Consider the following 21,905-nt stretch of genomic DNA (forward strand, 5'->3'; position numbering starts at 1 on the left):
AGGCCGCAGTTGTAGCAGACGACGGACGTCGTAGGTTTCGGTTGCTCCAGCTTGCGGGGCGAACGTGTGGGCGAACGACCTCCCGTTCTCCACTCCCCCGGACACGGTGCAGCGAAGGCCCGCTCCTGCACCGCAGCTGGCTGAGGTTCGGCGATCGTGGCGGCCAGTGCCGCATTCCCCGGCCATTTGCAGACGACCCCCGGCTTGCGTTTGAGGACCTCGTACGCGTGAATGCTCGTGGCGATCGCCAGGGAGCAGATCTCCATCTCGTCTGCCACGTTGATGGGGACCCCCAACTCGTGGGCCAACACCAGCAGCTGCTCCGTCACCATGGCGTCCTTCCCCTCCTTATCCATGCGGGGAAAAGCCGTGTCCGCCAAGGCGAGCAGTGCCGTGCGGTAGGCTAGCGTCGTTTCCCCAGCCACCTTCCGCCGATCGTAGAACTGGTGGCGGCACGTGGAGGGCGGCCCGAACACCTTCGCCATCAGGTGTAGTGCGGCCTGGAGCGTAGAGCGGGACGACCGTGCAGCAGATGTGAAGGCTGCAAGCGCGTCGTCGTCAAGCATCGCTGGCAACGCACGCAGGGCAGTGGTGTCGGACCACCCCGACATCTCCTGATGAGCGAGGAACCTTCGTTGGAAGGCTCCCCAGTCGCCCCCATCCGCCTTGAACGCCGACAGCGCGGGCAATCTTTGCTGGAGGACCCGATCGTCGTCGACGTCGGAGAGATTTTCCCGCGCTCCGCTGGAGTTGTGTAAAATGTCGGCTCGGTTGTCAGGCGCAAAATGGAGGGCTCCGGCGCGCGCCGATGACGTGGGCTGCGCTGCGCGGAGGTGTCCGGCCACGTGGCGTCCGTCTTTCCCGCCAATCGGTGGCGGCCCCCCAAAAACGGCGGCAACTTCCAGGCTTTTGGCGCGAAGCGCCCTTTGGCGAGAATCCTCCACCGTCGCTTCCTCCACGACCCCCGCAGCCGTTTTTCCGCTCGCCGGAACGGAGATGTCGGCCAAGACAGCGGCGGCGGCGAGTAGCAACTCCGCCAAGCGGGCGTGCGCGTCCTGGAGGCCGGTGTCGGAGGCAAGCGGAGCGTCGGCCATCACCGCGAAGTGCTGCATCGGCGGCAACTCCTCGTCCTCTACTCCCGAGGTCGGTGTCCCCGGTACGCCGTCGTCCTCCCGACCTCGCTCGTGGGTACGGGTAGTCTTCCTTGTGTCCATACTTCTTGAAGACAGGTTTACTTCTGACGCCAGTTGTAATGTAGTAACTCCACGGGAGACGACTTCACGGGTAACACACTCTTTATTTTATCAAACTTGGTTACAGGTGACTAACACCTACTTTGTATCTCGGGTGACAAACACCCACTTCGCTACTTGGCGACTAACGCCCACTGAGTTACTCGGATGACCAACATCCACTTAGTACTCGGGTGACAAACACCCACTTAGCTACTTGGCGACTAACGCCCACTGAGCTACTCGGATGACCAACATCCTCTTAGCTACTTGGCGACTAACGCCACTGAGCTACTCGGATGACCAACATCCACTTAGTACTCGGGTGACAAACACCCACTTAGCTACTTGGCGACTAACGCCCACTGAGCTACTCGGATGACCAACATCCACTTAGCTACTCGGCGACTAACGCCACTGAGCTACTCGGATGACCAACATCCACTTAGCTACTCGGCGACTAACGCCACTGAGCTACTCGGCTTCACTAGGTCTTCAGCTCCGTCTTCGGGTCTTCAACTGGGTAACTCTCTCCGAGTGCTCTCGCGCGTCCCCCTTTATACCCCACCTGCGGACGTCGCTGCGAGCACCCACTTATTCGACCAATCGCCGGGTGCTGGCTACGATCCTCTTTTCCCACATCTCATCGTGCCTCACCACTCACTCCGCGCCGCCTCGTCATCTGTCACTCCCGGCGCGCGCGTCCACACCACGCCCACAACGCGTGCCCAACCCCGCACCCCGCGCCGCCCCGTGATCCATCACTGTCACAGTCGGCGCACGTCAATACCACCACTACACATATAAAGGATTTATAGTGAAAAACTTTGTTTTTACGGGTTAATTTTTGACAATTGTGTTGAGTTTTTATTAATTCGTTTCTCGTGCACCACTGCCGCCAACGACGCGGTATTACAAATTTGTTGATGAAAACAAATATCGGATTCATTTTCATGAGACGAGATGCTCTGTGCAGAAGTGTTGGTGTGAAAGTGCGGATAACGGATGACTTAAAGAGATTCCGGGTGTTTTGTCGTCGTCGTTGTTGTTGTTGTGATCGCTCGTGCCCGCCGGTGGCCGTTTGCTGACATGGGGGGGTGATGCTTTGCTCTGCGAACGTTCGGATTGGATTCTTCGGCAAATGACACGATGCCTCTGGCAGACTCGGGATACAATTGGGGGACCTGAATCAACTAAAAATGGAGAAAGAAATGAAAAGCAGCTCAAGGAAACAATGTATTTGATAACGAACTTGGAACAAAAACGCGCTTTGGTAAAATGAAAACAAAAAATTTCGTGTGCAGGATTGTGTGGCTGGAATTTGTTTCCAATGTTTTATATAACTAACTGCAATGTCACAAGTTCAAATCCAGAATTGTAGCAATATTCACTCTATGCTCTGCCATGGTCATTAACTCCATGAACCACTTGGCAACCTCATCTCGTATAACCCTTTGCATATTCTTTGCGTCTTTCGGTAAAGTCACGTAAATAGGTTATTTTCTTTGAACCTATCTACGTGACTTTACCGAAAGACCCAACGAATATGAATTCCTGCAGTCACGAAAGCTTTAAGTCAAGATTTAACCCTTTGTAGTTTGCACAAACATTTTTTTCCTGTAAAAAAAAACCCGCAGTACACTAATGATTTGGTGTACAATGAATTTCTACACAAGTAAACATTTAGCTCAAGTTGGACTCTGTAGTGTAAATGCCCCCAAACAATTAAAAAAACCTTATATTATGGTAATACTTTTTCTTTTGTAATATGTATGAATCTTGGTCACTAAAAACTAAAAAGGACACTTGGTCACCGTTTGAAAATAATGATTCTCTACTTCCTCATTCAAGAATTAAACCAGAGCCCTTTGTAATTGAACAGGGCGCAATGTCACCTACATCATGGTGGCATTTAGCGGAGTTATGTCTTTGGCTCTTCTTGAGAGTTGTTCCACAGCAACAGCTGCGTCATCAATCCAAGTTCTTCTGGGTCCTCCTCAGCCTCAATTTTCTAGGAGCTCACCTTGAGTTGCCATCACCTCCAGGCAGACCTCCCGGGTTTTTACGTAGAACATGTCCTAGGAAAAATCATATTCCTCATCTCCTATTGATGCAAGTAACCTCCTTTTTTGCTAGCCTGTTTGACCGAGGATCAATTTGTTTGGTGTTCTGCTTCTGCGTATGTATAGTTTACTGGTAAAATAAAACACAATAACAAAAGTGAGTTGTCTTTGGGGGTTGAAATGTAGGTTATAATTTGGTATATTGTACCATATGTTGTTTTGCAACATTGCTAATCATATCCCAATAAACTGATCACGAATGTTTCAAGCTGCCAAGCTATCAGATCGGAAAAATGTAAGATGACATCCGATTAACTCTGAATTGAATTCAGGTCTGCTTTGTCCCAATGTTATTGAGTTCTATTAGCCCAGAAGCATGTATCCCCTAGTGTCCACCCTGTTATTGGGGTTTGTTTATATTTTTTTTATAAAGGAACTTGAAATAATCTATTTAGCAGCACAGTTTCGGTTGTATGAAAATGCAGGATGTTTATCAGTGAATCATTGGTAAATTCTGGCTAGGGAATTGCTAGAGAATGTATTTTGGCGGTGCCCAAATATTTAAAGCTACAAAATCTTATTTTAAGGTAGGGTTTTACGTGATCATTCATATCGTGGTCAGTGACAACCTCCGAACATTTACATGAGAACACCATTCAAGTGCCTGGCATGAAAGGAATTTATCGAATACACTACATTTTCGCATTTAATATAAATTCAATGAGTACATATGGGCGGGGCCAAATGCTACGTGGGCCATTTTGGTGGCAACGGCGCAAGATGAGAGCGATCCTCGGTTACGAAGGGACCAGAAGCACTCCAGACGGTCTTCGAGCTGATCAAGAGAGAGAGGGGGGTGGCGGGGTCGCTGCCCAGGACAAGCACAGGACCCCTGTTCCCAGGTGAACACTCCCGGGGTCACAGAAACCTCAGTGGAATAGGGTCTGCGACCCATAGTGCGCCTTGGTGGTGGGTGAGAGACCCTCTAAATGGCCTGGTATGGCCTCCACCAGGGCCCAGTGTGCCCCCCCCCCCCGCATGCCAATGCCAGCAAGGCACGTTACCGGCGGAGTGCCTTGGAGGCTAAATCGGTACCTAAGGTGGTACAGGAGGTTTAAAAAGGAATCTCTGGCATCCATTTCCAAAGCCATCCGCTGGCATCGGTGAACCTCAAGGATGCATGTCTACATGTGGCTGTAAAGAGGTGGGACTACTTACAGGTGCCTGATGTTTAGTGTCCTAGGAGAGCATTGGGAGGTTGTAGTTCTGGGACCAACTGGGCACTGCCCCACGGCGCAAATCCTGGCAGCTCCTCAACGGGACCTACTCATGCAGAGGGGAATTCGGTGTCAGGATCTGCCGGAAATGCAACCTATGGCATGGCAGTTGATGGGGCATGATTCGCCAACTTAGGGGTGGACAACAAAGTCCAAGACCTGCTCAAATCCAGACGTGGGTCTACGTGGCGAGTGTACAATTCAAAGTGAAAATGATTTAACCGTTAGCTAGGTGCTCGGAGTTACTGCTAACGCTTAAGACAGTTTAACTGATGGTTGCCATCTCCGCTAGGAGAGTGAGTGAGTGAGCTGCAGACCAATGTGGCCAATCCCTGATCACAGTCATTTCAGAGGGAAGGGCTGTGTTGACTTTCATGTCAACCAGGAAATTGTCCTTCCGTCTTTCTGGTGGAGACTAGGTTACACAGGTTACATACGATAAGGGCATTGGTCATTTATTTTTGCAAGGATTCAAGGTTCTGGAGGAGGTCGGAATAGCTCCTCATCTTGTAAAAGTCGGCAGAGCCCTGGCGTCGAAACAGAAAGCCGCTGCCTGGGTGCGGGATCACATCCTGGAGGCCTGTAAAGAGAATAGACAAACATTCACAGGGAGTTTCGATTTAAAGCTTTCGTGACTGCAGGGATTCATCTTCTTGGTTCTTTCCATAAAGTCACGTAGAAGGGAAATAATAAAATAATAATAATACAATAAAATATAATAATAAAATTATTCGAGTTTATTATATTATTTTATTATATTCTATTTTTATTATTTTATTATTTCCCTTCTACGTGACTTTACCGAAAGAACCAAGAAGATTCACAGGGAGGTGGAAACCTCATACCACTAGAGCTACGGCAGTGCCGGTAGCGTAGCAGTCCCGCTGAAGGATATCTGTAAAAGGCAGCGGTGTAGAGATCACCTCACACTTTTTTACCAGCCTCTACCATGCTGGACACTTTGGGGTCCCGGGAATGCAGCTTTGAGAGAGGCTGTCATTTTTCGGTTTTGGTTGCCCAATCAAAAACCCATTTGAGATGTGCAGAGGGATTAATCAATGTTTCCCGCCGATTGACCACTGTGTGAATAAACCAGAAATTAGTACTTTTGCGCTAAATCTGCTTTTCATAAGTGGTCGCCGACACGCTGCACGGTCCCGCGCAGCCACCCCCTCAATGCGTTTTTCCCAATAAAGGAGGAGGTGGATATCTAGCGTACAGTGGTACGTACATGCGGGCCATCTTCTTGGTTCTTTCGGTAAAGTCACGTAGAAGGGAAATAATAAAATAATAAAAATAAAACATAATAAAATATTTATATTATATTATATTATTTCATTATGTTTCATTTTTATTTTTTTATTATTTCCCTTCTACGTGACTTTACCGAAAGAATCAAGAAGATGAATCCCTGCAGTCACGAAAGCTTTAAATCGAAAAAACATACGGGCCAGTTAGTTACGTGGCGCCCGTGCTCTTACGAGTCCTTGAAAAAGAAAATACATTTTGGGTCGTTTCTAGAACCCTGTTTCATTACTCGCTGGTGTTCGCCTTTCTCTGTTTTGTGACCCCCCCCGCCCCCACAGTGGGCTTTGTTAATCAGTAACTGAGGAAATGGTGGTGAGTGGTCACGTGGGTGGGGGCTCTGTCCCCGGTCACCATCAATATACGGTAATTAATTTTATATTAAATGCAACATGCAATGCATGAGCTAAGTAATTTGAGTGCCATGCACTGCAATGGGCGGTCTAAAGTACGTGATCGGAGCGTGTTGGTGGCCACTTTTGAAAACGCCGATTTTATGTGAGGACTACAATTTAGTTTTAACCATACTGGGAATAATTTGGGACGGATTAATTTTAATATGTTATTCAATACATGATGGGGTGTTCCAGTGTCCACGGAGCCGAGTAAAGTGATGCAGCCCACCCAACTGAGGGCCCCCTAACATGGCCTAGCCTGCCCATTCAGACATTTACATTCTTTCAGTGGCTCCTACAATAAAAGGATTGGTTACACCACAGCTATGAATACGACGGAAAATTTGGTGTCATGTTGGGGAAGAACTTTGGATTTTTTGCAGTTGCGAGCGTCACTTTTTTTTATTCCCCCCATAGAGCTGCATCAATGTCGTCTCCCCTTGTCATGTGACGTGCATTGCTGCTTTAACCCCACGTGCGGTTTTTACGAAGGTATCATCAAAGACGTATGGGGCTGATTAATGTCCGAAAAGAATCGGTGGAGATTTGTCAGCCCTAAAATATGCAGCCACTGGCGCGTTTGCACCGCCCCGATCACAAGGCAATGATGAGGGTTTAGCACAGGTGCATACGTGGTTGGGTAGGCAAGTCGTTGCTAACATGTGTGTCACTGAAGCCGTTTGTATGGGGGTTGATTCCTGCTGTCACGTGTGGTCATTTGTCAATACGTTAGCAAAGCGTGATGTGTCTGTTATAAAGTGGACATTACCATTCCCTTGCGTAGTTGCAAGAGTGCGACAAATACATTTATTATAAAAGCCCGGCGTTCCGTTTGTACGTCAACTAAATTATAAGAGCCTTTCAGAAGGCCTGAATCAACAAGTTATAGAAAGTGAACCCCCCCCCCCCTCCCAGAAGTGGGGGTAAAAAGTTGATCCAACAGGTATACAACAATTGTTGATCCCCCCCCAAAAAAATATATTTTGTAGGCATATATGCCTACACACCCTACATATAATACAGTCAGTAGTGTCTGCATGTATTTGGGGCAGGGGGGGCATCATTGGGGGTGACGCGCAAAGCGCCGAGAAGCCCTCTGCAGGAGGTCGAATAGGGCGCCGAAATTCTCGTTATGAAAATACAGTGTCGTGATAACTCGCCATTATTTGACAAAAGTTGGAGCACATTTGGCCTGTGGGAAGACGCAAGGAGTACCTGGACAAGACGGGGCATTGACCTCCCCACATCACACAGGCGTCGTTTTAATGGGTTGACCGGAGCTATGTGCAATAGAATAGCGTGGCAAGAATCGAAGGCATTTCGCTCTCGAATTGTATCACACTTTGATCACCCTTGGTAATACAGTAAATGGTCACCGTGCACCTAGTCAGTTCTTGCTCTCTGCCCCCTTGACACGCGTGCCACCATCCCACCGAGAGTGCTTCTCTATTAGGGCTCGTATCTCTTATCGCACGCCACTTCTGTTTGCCCACCTTATCCCCCACCTCCTTTGCCTCGACCCCTCCAGCTAAAGGGGGCATGTGCCATTGTCACACTCCATGAGGCTCAAGCAATTTTAATGCGATTCTTCTTTGTATCATAACACAAGTTAGATTTTTTTTTACCAGGTAAGGCCCACAGAGCTTATTTAGCTCTTTCTCAGAAGCATCCTAGCCACAAATGATAGCTCAACGAAATTTACAGCAGTGTTTTCAGAGACTTCAAAGATGAGGTCCCTGAAAGGTGTGCACTTCATGAAACGTGAAATGATTGCACATGGTTGTGGCATTGACACCCACAAATTGGCATCAATTTAGAAATCTCATCTGATGCAAGAGTAACGCGACTTAACTCTTTTTCTTAGCGGTTAACAGCCTACTGCTGGGCCAAAGCCCCCCTTCCCATTGTCTTCCACTCTTCACGGTCTCTTGTCACCTGCATCCAGAACGGCTCTCACGGACTCCCACAGCGTCATTTATGCACGTGCATGTTTTACGTGTAAGGTATTTGATACGTAGCTGCTGTTGTCTGCGTCCGCCGTGTATTTTGCGAATGCTTGAAATAACATCCGCGGGGTTTGTCCCATATTTGCACCGTGGTGGAACACGTCATCTGTTCTTGTATAGAATGGCACCATCACAAGGCAACATACTTGCGAAAAATACAATCTTACAATACTGCTTTGTAGCCCTGTTGCCAATCGACTGATCTCGGAGAATACATTCACTCAAAATGTTCGAAAGGCGCGCAAAATAAAAACTCGACATCGGTGGCGCGTGAGATCTGAACCGCTTCTGCCCCCCCACTTTACCAGCCCACACTGGACATCGTCGTGAAATATGGTCAAACAACCCCCATGATCCGTAAGCGTGTAGAGGTCTTCTTCATCCAGCCAATGGGTTTGACAGCGCTTTAAATAATTAATCATTGGAATTGCTGCATGTGCATCTTCGGTATGTGAAGCACACAGGAGGGGTTTAAATAGAAAGTATGGAGTCAATGCACCACTTCCAGCTGTCACGTACAGATCATAGTCATTTGGCGAAAGAATTCTGCATTGTTGCTGTGATAAGTTATATAAAAGAGACATCGTACAGTTTTGATTTTCACCATAACCACTGCGTTATACGAGGGCACGATGTTATCCCCACTTTATGGATGATGCGTTAGCCAAATCCGTTCATCGTGTTGTGATCGGTTTATTTAGGCGAGTATTTTACATTGAGCTGGTTTTCCCCTCATGACATGTTTGAAATAATTAGAATGATGGTCACAGATATTTCGATTGTTTATTTAGATTATCATCTTCTTAATCGAAACTTGCATTCTACAACATTCAATGTTTGTACATTTAAAATGATATGTTGTCAAACAGTTGTCCTTTGCAAGTATATATGTGTAATGATGCTGTAATTAATTATGAGCATTATCCAAATAAATTATGAAGCATTACTTGGTGAAGTTTCGTTGGCAATGGCACACGACAAAAAAAATCGACACGTTCATCAATTAACACTGCATTAAGTAAAGTTTTTTTTTAAGTCAACATTTCAGTATTACGGAGGGTCATTTCCCAAAACCTTGCCTAAAGTAACTTTTCCTTTTAAGGCAGTGCTATTATTATCGTGTGTATTGCGTTTTTTTAAATTGCGTGTGACATGAGTTGAGGAATTCCTTGAAATATGTTTCTCTTTGGAGCATTGTAAGCTGGCAGGTCGTATATTGTATGAGCGTTTGTTCTCATGGACACTTTGTGTGTGCGTTGCATGTGTTGTTGAGCGGTAGTGTAGCAGTTAAGCGCTGCACCACGAACCTGGCGACCCGACTTTTGATTCCCGCTCACGGCCAACACCGGTGACGATTATATGAACCGGTCTTGGGCCACCCCTAGGTCGACTCGGCCTCAAATGAGTACCTGGTGCGGTGTGTAAACATCGCCACTAGGGAGACAAAGGCGGTCGGGCGTGGTGCTGGCCACCCACCCCCTCGTGTGCCGTTCTGGCCTTCAGACGTGCTCGCTTAACAGCACTTGCCCCAACAGTCTGTTCAGGCTATACAGGGGGTCTCTGTCTTTGTCTTGTTGTATGTGTGCGCGCATGCGTGTGCATGTGCGTCTTTTTTTCTGTTGTGTGTTTTAGCGAGGAGAGTGGTGGTGCAGTAGTTGGTACACTACGCTACAATCCCAGAAACATGAAGTTCATTTCCCAGACACGGTGCAAGTGTTAGCTGAACCCGTTCCATGACTTGTATTGTTTAACTCGCACCTACACTGCTTACTAATTGGTGGCATTTTGTAATACACTAAAAGCTGGATACGAGCACCCATGTGCTTATATCCGACGTTTGCTTGCACCAAGTGGATTATATATGGGTTAGTGTGCTTATGCACGGTGGGGATATATTCAGCTTCTACTGCATCGGCATTGGGGAAGACAAAGGCGGCATCCAGGCTTGGTGATGGGCACACTTTCACTCGGGGTTGGCCTGTCGCGGTGATTAGTTGCCTGTTTGTATCATGAGTTCGTAACCCTTACACATTTAACCGTGGATGTGTGTGCGCGCATGCACCTACTGCAGCATGTCGGTGTGTGCTTATAATGCCTCTCTTTTTTTTTTACACATCTCTCAGAAATCATCCACACCAGAGCACGTGCACGCCGGGTGAGCGTGGACGAGTGAGTGCGCACGCGCACGGGAATAAGATGGAGGCTTGCCCCTGGGGCCTGAGAATGGGGCTGCTGAATGGCGCCAGCCTAGGGAGTTCAAAGGTTGCCCGGCTGGAATGCTGGGAGGGGTGGCTGGGAGAGTTGTGGGGGGGCGGCGGGCGGTGTGGGTGCTTGGGTTTCTAAACAAAGATAAAGGCTGTAAAGTGAATGAGTAATACGTGGGAAATGATGGAGGAAACTGGTGGGGGGGGGGGTTTCCTTTGAATGGTGCGGTGGCTTCTCTATTTTCACAAACATAAGCTCATAAAGAGGCGTTTTTTTATATTTCTTCTGTTATTAGGGTCGTGGGCAGTTGGGATTCTGTGGAGGTGTTTTTATTGCAAGAACATTGCAGTCTTTTCCTCAACCGTAGCAACATACCACAGCTTCTTCTGGGCGCCTCTTTGCTGCTCCCAGATGGTTTGCACCGTATTTTTTTATTTGCGTGCACGTTTATTTCACTGCTAGACTAAAACGTAGAGCTTACGTGCACCTGCAGCTGACTTATCCGATTGCAATTGCGTTGTTTTTTTTGGCGAGCGTGTCTTTATAATCCGGCTGTGACGGTCCCACCTGATGACGGAGACTTGTGTTGCCTCCGAAACGTCGTGATTTTTTATTTTATTTTTTATTAATTTTGATGTTTTACCTATGTGACTTTACCGAAAAAACCTAAGAATATGATGCCTTGCAGTCACGAAAGCTTCAAATCTAGAATTAAGAGCGTGTCTTTAGTTTGCAGCTGTTAAATACCTCCTTGTGCAATATTCATGAAGGGCGCCATGTGGCGAGATGTGATCTCTTTCGCCTGGTAAGCAGGAGGCCGAGGGTTCGATTCCGACCCTGACGGGCCTGTACGTTTAGAGTTCGCGTGATCTCCGCGTGGTTGCGTGGATTTTTCTCCGGGTCCTCCGGTTTTTCCTTCTGAATTTAGAATCATGCGGTTGGAGTATTTGGCTGCTATAAATTTCCACGTGATAAGCCACTTCGTTGAGCTATCATTTGTGGCCAGGTCGCTTTGGAAAATAAGCTACATAGCTCAGTGGGCCTGACCTGGTGAAATAAAAAAAAGTAGTTCAGAAGGACCGTCTGCTCCTTATCTGCAATATTGACGTTTTTTTGACTCTGTTTTGTTGTTGCCGTGCTCGCACGCCACGGATATCCCCTCCCCAACCATGTAAAATAGCCGGGAAACTTGCCGAACGGGACCATCCATGTAACCGATCGAATAAACTTATTAAATTACATTGGAAGGGATAAATACACACCACGTAAATACATGTTTTTGTCCTGAATTCAGTTCTGCAAAGGACCTACCGGTTAAATAAAATGTTGTAATACGCAAGCCTAATGCTGTTATTCAGACCTGTATTACGTAGGAGTTTACAAATTTACAAATTATTCATCTGTTCATAAATTATGGACAGATGAACTGTAAACTGGTGACTCAAATGCAAACGTGCACACGTGTCCAACTTTACCTGGATTGGTCATTGAATTTGAAGTCTTTATATGTTTCAAATTGTACGTGCCTTTCGGCATCAAAGATAGCATCATGGTACATGCAAATGTTGTGACTTCATGTAAAATGACGATAATGTACTGGACTCTCCAATTTGGGAAACTCTAAGGAAATTAGCAAATGTACGCGTGCAAATCTGCGGCGGCGGTGTGTACATACATTTTATATAGTAATTTCACTGAAATTAGTCACTTGAAAATTTTCATCGTATACGTCTCAACAATGAATGGCGTGGTATAGTATTAGCTAAGTCGTCATCATCTGTCTTGCCTGACAGTATAAATTATGACAATTCTCTCTTCTTTTGGGGAAAGAAAAAACACTTAATCCAGCATTTGGCTATTCATGAAAATAGAAATTCTCATTACGAGCTAATTTAATATTGGACAGAGTGGAACTTTGCGTAACTGTTCTGAAATTAGCCCTGACAAGTTGTGGACCACATTAGCGAATACCGTAATTAGGAGGTCACGAGCAACGGCCGTCGCCTTTTGCCTATCGCATGGAAGTTTTTTTTTTGTTGTATACGATTATCTGACCTTTAAAAACATGTTTCTGGTCATCATTTTCAGTGGTCTATTCAAAGTAACCATAAAACAAATAGTCCCCCCCCCCGATTCCAGCATCAAATTTGCTCTTCTCCCTCCTAAGTCTTTGGTAGCGCGTGCGGCATAGCTGCGGCTCATGTTTCTCGTGGTGTTCCTCGGTGAGAGGGCCCACTGACGCCTATCCAAATTCCCTGCCGTCTGATGAGCGCGGTAGTTATTTGTGGAAATTTGCACGATGCAGTGGGTGAGGTCACCCTCTAAATGTACCGCTTCATTTAATCATCGCTCCCGTCTGCCCCCCCCCAACCCCCCCCCCCAACATTTGGGTTTTTCTCTGGGTCCTCCGGTTTTCCCCTCCACGTTTAGAATCCACATCACGCGTTTATATTATTTAGATTATTTTTGCCGTTATACGTTTCCACTATCATTTGTGGCCAGGTTACTTCTGAAAAAGAAGCCAATAGCTCAGTGGGCTTTACCTGGTAAAATAAAATAGTTTAATTGGTGTATTATTTTAGTGATTTTCTTACCTTTCCTCTACTTTGCACTCCTAACGTGTTTTTGTATTGTTTTCATTGTTGTTGAAAAGTAACTCTAGAGCTCATCGGATTCCTCCTGTATAAATGAAACTGATTCTGATTCCGATTTAAAGCTTTCGTGATTGCAGAGATTCATCTTCTTGGTTCTTTTGGTAAAGTCACGTAGAATGGAAATAATAAAAATAAAACATAATAAAATAATTCTCACGACGTTTCGACCTGTTCTTCACCTGAGGACGGCTGCTTGCGTTGTAGCCGAAACGTCGTGAGAATTATTTTATTATGTTTTATTTTTATTATTTTATTATTTCCATTCTACGTGACTTTACCGAAAGAACCAAGAAGATGAATCCCTGCAGTCACGAAAGCTTTAAATCGAAATTTGATTCTGATTCGTTTCACCAATACCCAGCCACCTTGTGGACAATCACCGGCATGCATACATGTTCGTCATGGGAACAACGATGCACGAGGTGGCCCCGCATGAGTGGCAGGAGCCTTGCGAGCATGTGACTGCCTGCAGTGGGGAGACTGCTTCGCCTGCTTGGCATTCCTTACATTTCAGCAGGCATCCTGTTGGCCCTGCAGCAGCAGCAGCTCATAGCGAATTTATGATTCACGGTCATGCAGCAACGTGGCAGAATGTGGCTTTGTGGGCTATCCAGCAGATGTCTCTTAAATGGCACCGTTATTTTTAATGTGTATTTTGGTTTGGTGTTTTGACAATTGGCTTAATGTGACACAGTTTTGTCACAGGTGCGCTTGTATTCTTGTTATGTGGCTTTTCGGCAACTTGAAAACACCTTTTCTGAATGTTTGCAACGTAGAATATTGGATTTGCCGACACGTTTAAAAAAATATTTTCTTATTCTTAGGCACGTCTCTAAAATCTTACTTTGTGTTCGCTTCCCTTTCCCAACATTCATGGAGCACTTTTAAACCTCGGCGCCAGAATCGCCGCGTATGGAGCGCATGCGCAACATACAGTTTACAGCAAGAGCCCCTGAATCCATGCAGGCGATGTACTGGAAGATGTGGCAGCACGCACTCCGCTCACGGAGAAACGTCTCCTGGCTGTACAACTCCCCGCTGCACTGCCCTGTGATTAGACGTGACACAAGATCCGACCGGGACACGCAGTCGCACACACACACAAAGACAAAGATCCCCAGTATAGCCTGAACAGACTGTTGGGGCAAGTGTTGTTAGTGAGCGCCTCTGAAGGCCGGCCCGGCACACGAGGGGGTGGGTAGCCAGCACCACGCCCGGCCGCCTTTGTCTCCCTAGTTGGCAATGTTTACACACTGCACCAGGTACTCATTTGAGGCTGAGTCGATCTTGGCCGAAGACCAGTTCAGATAATCGTCACAAGTGTTGGCCGTGAGCGGAAATCGAACTCGGTCACCGGGTTTGTAGCGCAGCACACTAACCGCTACACTACGCGCGTGTGCGTGTGTGGTACGCACGTGGTGAAAACGGTACCAGCCGCGACGATGTTACCCGGTGAAATTGGAGTTTGTGTTCACGAAGGCCCGCGGTATTGGGAGAACAGCGGGGAGAATGAGTCAACTAGCCAGCCAGTGAGCAAGTCAGCGCGCGAGAAGAGGGGACAGTCTGTTTAGTTGTCGTCTTTCCAAGGAATTCCACGCAGCGCGAAAGCGCTGCTGCCCCGTCACTAGCAGCAGACTAGAAATGTTATTTGCGCCCATCGGTTGCGAGCTCCGTTGCCGACCGTCTGGCTGAGCTTGTGCCACCGGTGAAAGTGTTCGGCGCATAGCGTTCGAAGTCGGCAAACTTGCGTTGTTGTTTGACCTGCATGTGGCTCATAGCACCTGAGCTGGCGGGCTGAGTGACTTTTGTGGAACCAGTCAATCGGCTCATTTGAGCATGATGGGTTTTTTTCCCCTCTGGGATTATGTTTAGAATTGTCATCGATTGCGACTCATCTGCAAAGAAACTTAAGGAAAATCAAATATATTTGTCTGTCATGATGCATCGTCACAGCTTTTATTTACAACCACAGTTCACTGTATTCACGGATAAAATGTAATAACCTCATCACCAGTTTTAATTACAACTGCCTTATAATTTTCAAATATATTTAGTAAGCTACCTTGGGATCATGGCTTGAAGTGTTTTTAAGGGAGGGTGGTGAGATGTTTTCAGTGTTTTGTGGCATTATTGATGTGATTATATGATAATATTGCATTCACCAGTTAAAATAAATTCGATTCTGTTTGGAGTAGGAAATTCCTGCAAAATATGTGGCGATTCACATTCTTTGCCTTGAGTGGTGTTTACGTAGCACGGATGCTTGATGTATACAGTGGCGAATGCACATTGCATATTAGTCAAGGCACAATAATATCCCATTGGCTCATGTAATTTATTTTTACAGCTCACATTGACATTCTCAGGCTATCTCGTCCATGCTGAGCATGTGTGAATCACACCTTTAAATAGTCGTGGAAATAATTATCATCGTGAGCCATGTTTGATCCACTGTTGGACGAAGGCCTCCCCCACAATCCCTTGCGATGACTCCTGGTCGTCAGATTGTAGTAATCACCACCTCGCCTGGTGCACACAAACTGATTTCACTGGGCGGTTATAATTACAGCAATATGTGTTAGACTTTATTTCAAATGATCATGATATCCTTAATTGAAATTATTATTAATCTAAGCACTTGCTGTTTATTAAGACCGATTGAACATTATTTACTGTGCTTCAAAAATCTGAAATACCTGCCACTCGGTTTCAGAAAAATGTTTTGCTGTTGAGTGACAGATTCTAATGCTATTTACATTTTACTTTCATCCAGCACAGAATATATCGGAATAAATCTGTCCATTTTAGTCATGATCTCCATCTCACAGCAGTGTTTTTCCTCTATTGGAAGCCCAGTGAGGCTTTCCCTGGGTAAGCACACATCACAATGATAGTGATATTAAATCCCAAAGGTGGGAATCAACACCCCTTAACCTCCACTTGCAGTCCCGCAAGGGTTCTTTTCGCAGTGTCTCGAACTTGGTGATACTCTTCTTAACAAGCTTAAACAATAAAAAGAAGACAATAGAGAAAAACATATCGAGACAGATATATTTTGTTTGGCATTAAAATAGATGTTAATTGAAACGGTACTTTGATTACCCTTGGCTCATCTAATCTGATTGAAAATGAATAATTGCCCGTAGTCCATCTCTCCGGGGTTTTTTACTGCACTTTAGCCCAATTGTCTGCCATAATTCACAAGGGCAATGGCACAAGCCAAACATTAATTTAAAGAGATCCCCCAATGTAATGTCATTAGTTTACATCAATGTAACTTCTTTACAACTGCGATGTATATATATGATTTAATTAACAAATTGGTTTGTGACCAAATGTTATTATTTTCCCAACCACGATGTGAAGATGAGCTTTAAAAATGCGATGGAATTGCAAGAACTGTCAAAACTGACTTGTACAAATCTGAAACAATTTCAAATTTCACATTTGTAGAGCTGCGTTGTTGCCCATAACTGCATTTTTTTAAACATTATCAATACATTCCTTTATTGCGGCTCTGCAAACAATGACAATTGCATCTTGCGTGAAGAACACATTTGAGCAACTCGCACGCTTGCAGTTTTATGAGGTCGGGACCGTACAGGAAACCTGTGCTCGTTCAACAGCCTTTCCCAAAACGGGTCGACACGGCGTGACCCTGATGTATGCATTCTAGAAAATGTGTCTCATTGAATAGCACGCCCATCTGCGAGCTGAACCCCATGTGCTCTAATGCAGTGCCCGTGCAGCCAATGGCTGCCCCTGGCATGTGTGCGCATTTGATGCAACCTCTCTATGCATAATGCAGCAAAGCAGGGCTTAATGCATTTGCATTTGAAAGGCATATTGGTTGCTTCGATGGTGAGTGCAGAAATCAAACAAAATGCTGTCTTGTAGTGCAGAATACTGAGCCAGTTTTTTCCCCCCTTCACACCATTGGACGTGGCCAGTACAATTCCTCGTTACTTGGACAAAAATAATAATATTAATAATGTAAAAAATAGGTGACCTGTGACCTGGAAGTGGTATTTTTTTTGTTGTAACACGTTCCCTGAATTCTCCGTGACGCCATTATGAAGAGGCTTGCCGTGCACTCTAAAAGCAGTTTTTTTGTCCCAAAACTTCGATTTAATATTTCGTTGAACCACAGTTCATCATACAGTACTGATGAATTGTTTTCCTATTCCATCCAAACCGATTCCTTTTTATTACCGTGCATGGCACGAGGCTCAAATTATTTATTTCTAATGTGTCCCAAAAGCGATTCGTATGCATGAAAAATAATAGTTAGGTTTCATTGAGACTGGATGAGAATTATGAATGAATGTGACTGAATCAGGTAATGTGAGGACACACTTAAAATACAATAATTACACTTCGTTCTTTACCACTGTTATTGGACAAGTCTGCTCGGTAACATTGTTAAATGCATCACAAGTATATTCTTGGTTCTTTCGGTAAAGTCACGTAGAAGGGAAATAATAAAATAATATCAATATAAAACAATACAAATTCTCACGACGTTTCGACTGCAACACAAGCAATCACCATCAGGTGTGAAATCCACAGAAAGAACATTTGAAAAAATAAATGTTCTTGCTGTGGATTTCACACCTGACGAAGATTGCTTGTGTTGCAGTCGAAACGTCGTGAGAATTTTTATTGTTTTACATTAATATTATTTTATTATTTCCCTTCTACGTGACTTTACCGAAAGAACCAAGAATATGAATCCCTGCAGTCACGAAAGCTTTAAATCAAAATGCATCACAAGTATTGTATTATGCTGCATGCATGATTTGCAGCCTGGCAAAACGAACGCTTATGAAAGTTTGTGCCTTTGCAGACTCGATTCCCATTTGACTCTTAGACATGTAAAATTCCTATCCTGCGCACTGCATGTTTACGCTTTTAGTATTCAATCGTTCCATTATCAAATGTGATCACAATTATGCTTGTGCCTTCATGGAACAAAGTGAACGAGAGTCCTATCTGGAGAATCTGAGGTGTCAAGAGCCCCGTGTCTCATATGGGACAACCCAGGACAAGACACCAGACAGAGCTATTTCTGCGTCTGAACTAAACGAGCTCCTTTTAACAGCAACCACGACGATGGCCTTCTGTGTTGTGAAGACAGTGGTGTACTTTGTATTAATCGTATAACATGTATACAACATACCATATTGCAGATTAGCCCTCAAAACTGGGCTTATCCCGATTATCTCAGTTTAGTCAACTGGGCTAACACATTCCTGCGGAAGGAGCTGGTAGGAATGTTGGGTTGCTCGGTCAATGGCCAGGGTCAACAGCGGCGTGGTGTATTCCGCAAATATGCCCGACTGTGAGGGCGGGCACAAGCCGGCGTGAGTAGGTTAAATGTTGAGTTTTATAAGGGCACCACGGGGTGAACAGCCCCTCCCCACCCAGCCCCACCCTCCCCACCCAGCCCCTCCCCACCCAGCCCCTCCCCACCCAGCCACTCCCCACCCATCCCCTCCCTCCCCATTCAGTCCCTCTCTGCATGACAGACACAATAATCCCCTGTGGGCTGGTGTAACCAGGAGGTTCCTACCAGTATAAGCGTTCATGTTTCGAATTCCAGTGGTGCTGGCTTGGTTGTCTAAACCACCAAACAGTCAGCCACTTCTCACTTGCCTCGTGTCATTATTGCCTACACTCAGACAAATCTGGAATGCGACCCCGATTGCGTCAGATCTCATAAGCTTCAGCAGAGTTGCGCTCTTTCAGAATTTGAATGGTTGATGACCAGGGTTGCTTTGCGCAATGTTGTAGGCATGGGGCTATGGGATGACCAGCAGTAGATGGCACTGTTGAGTCTTGCCCCCCTGCACCTCCTACAATTCTGGCTCATCGCCTGATGAAGGTGGTTGTTGTAATCACTGGCAAAACGTGGTACTCGAATTGTGAATGTTGTGGGTTTGCTCTCCAGCACACCGGTGTGCTCTCGTAGTCACGAATTGGCATGATTTGTTCACGTGACAAACCTTACTAATTAGCTGTGTTGGGTGGTGGCAGGTTTAACCATACATTTATATTTACTCCGTCTAACCCCCCCAAAAGACCGTTGTTATGGGTAGTAATAGTCGCGAAAGGCTACGTGTTGAACTCCTCGCCCTCCTTGTCTCTGCATGGTGGGTTTGCTCTGGATACTGCAGTGTGGCCAAATATCCCTGTCTCGGAACTTCCTGAAAAGTCTTGACCCAGTGAGGCTTCCCTGTGTGTGTTACTGCTACATTTGTATTGGTGGTTTGTCAATTATATGCTGCAAGTTGTAAAATCAAAATGAGAACATTTGTTCATTTTCTTGGTTCTTTCGATGAAGTCACGTAGAAGAGAAATAATAAAATAATAAAATAAAACTTAATAAAATACAATTCTCACGACTTTTCGGCCACAACGCAAGCAGCCATCCTCAGGTGAAGAACAGGTCTGTTGGAAAGACAGCATCTGAAATTCAGAAGAACAGGTCTGTCGGAAAGACAGCGTCTGAAATTCAGAAGAACAGGTCTGTGGGAAAGACAGCGTCTGAATGACAGGCCTGTTCTTCACCTGAGGACGGCTGCTTGCGTTGTGGCCGAAAGGTCGTGAGAATTGTATTTTATAATGTTTAATTTTTTATTATTTTATTATTTCCCTTCTACATGACTTTACCAAAAGAACCAAGAAGATGAATCCCTGCGGTCACGAAAGCTTTAAATCGAAATTCATTTGTTCATTCTCGAGGAATCCGAAGAGCTGTGAAGCTCTTTTTCACAGATGTCCAGTAGGGGCTGGGTCAGAACATTACAACAACAAACACAAAACAGAAACACGACAGCAGTGCAAAGTGTAGGAAAGGTAAACAAATAATTTTAAAATATATATACAAATACAACATTTCTTATCTTACCTGGTAAGGCCTGCGGAGCTATTGGTCACACACATGATGACTCAAAGAAGTAGCTTATGTGTAAATGTATAGCAGCGCAATCATCTAAATGCATGTTTCTAATTAGAATTGTGCACAATGGTAATATACGATATGAAGCTGTAATTTATCATGTTGATTTTTTTTATTCTCCTGAACTATCTCATGGAACAGGGATTCTTATGACCCCCAATCTGCATTGTTCACTGCTGTTTTGCCGCATTTTTTTGTTTGTTTATTTGGTTTGTGCCAGTTGTGTTTACGACGGTTATTTGTAAGTTTAGCAAACGTCTCACACCGGTGTGGAATGTTATGTTGGCAGGAACCGGAAAATACAAGTCAGGAATATCCCTCCTCAGCTGCAGTGGGAGGTGAGTGAGTCCCTTGGCCCCGAGTACATTCAAAGTCAACACGTTAAAAGCCAAACATTGTTACCCATTTGCTTCAAAGAGCCTTGGAGTAGATAGCGGAGCGTGCTAGTGCTGCGTGCAGGTGTGCAGCGATGCTCAAGCATTATAAGCCCCCCCACTTCCCGCTATCCCAACCCAGGCTACTTGGTTCAAGAGTGTTTGGCTGCTTTAAATGCTCACGTGACGAGCCACTTCCTGGAGCCTATCATTCGTGGGGCCACGTGGCTTCTGAAAAAGAGCTATATCGCTCGGTGGGCCTTACCTGGTAAAATAACAATGTGGCTTTTAGTGTATTACTGGAATTCGCACTTTACCCAATCGGGTTGAGCAATTAAATAAATGTAACATTTCTTAAATGAGAATTTTTACATTAATTGTACATCGTAATGTATGTGAAGATATATTTAGACTTATTTCATAAATAATGGGCATTCATATGCGTTTTTGAACACGTTATATCGTGTGTATATACAGTGCATAACGTGTAACATATAAATGGGTAGTATTTACAATTAATACTCAACACGTCTATGCTAATATGTTATTGGGTGGAGATGGGGGCAGGAGGGCCGGGGGGAGACTTGCCTACCTCGCAACCAATCTGGTGTTTGGCTACTCGCATCCGTGGAAAATGAAGAATCTGTTTAGTTGATAACGGCAATATTCACGGATTGATTAGGGACAGGGAATGTGCAATGCTCACTTTTATGAAATGAAGTAAAATAAGACTCTTTGGTTTTTTCGGTAAAGTCACGTAGGTAAAAAATTCAAATAAAATAACTCACGACGTTTCGGAGGCAACACAAGCCTCCGTCATCGGGTGTAACTACTCCTGCTATAGCGTATGAAGAGGCTTCCGAAACGTCGTGAGTTAATTTATTGTAATGTTTCACCTACGTGACTTTACCGTAAAAAACAAAGAGTATGAATCCTTGCAGTCACGAAAACTTCAAATCTGGAAGTGAAATTATAACTCGCTTGCTCGGTATTTTTTTATTTCGAAGCAGATTTTACTCAATAAACTGTGGTTTGGGTTTACATATCATCATTGATGAGAATGCTGACTCCATAATACGTGAAAATGTCAGTTTTTCCTAATGCTGAATGTACCGGTGTTAAGTTTGACACTGTAACAAGATTACAGTAATTTTACTCATTTGATTAAATCAAAAAATCTCCACATATCTACAATTATTTTCTTAGAATAGTTTTGTAATTTTCTGATACTTTATGAAATACTGCACGACTCAGGCATGTCTCATTTACAAGTGAATTGTGGAAAAAAGTCATCACGTTTTATTTATTTATATTGTGACGTTCTCTTGTCCTGAATAATTAAATAATTTCAACAGCAATTGGGAATGTATTCAGTGTAGCAGTTTTCGCATTTTCACCTTTACGCATAGCAGTGGAATACAGTGAAACTCTCA

General features: G+C 45.0%; 1 protein-coding gene across 3 annotated transcripts in view; it reads left to right on the forward strand.

The window, feature by feature from the left end:
- LOC144943835 (insulin-like growth factor 2 mRNA-binding protein 3-B) overlaps positions 1–21,905 on the forward strand; it is a 99,323-nt gene that overhangs the window by 41,498 nt on the left and 35,920 nt on the right. For all 3 annotated transcript variants that reach the window (XM_078871686.1, XM_078871691.1, XM_078871692.1), the window contains exon 3: positions 20,388–20,436. In XM_078871686.1, the coding sequence (XP_078727812.1) occupies positions 20,388–20,436 (49 nt within the window). The remainder of the gene's footprint in view (positions 1–20,387; positions 20,437–21,905) is intronic.

Source organism: Lampetra fluviatilis, chromosome 2 (assembly GCF_964198595.1).
Source record: "Lampetra fluviatilis chromosome 2, kcLamFluv1.1, whole genome shotgun sequence".
NCBI classification, from domain to species: domain Eukaryota; kingdom Metazoa; phylum Chordata; class Hyperoartia; order Petromyzontiformes; family Petromyzontidae; genus Lampetra; species Lampetra fluviatilis.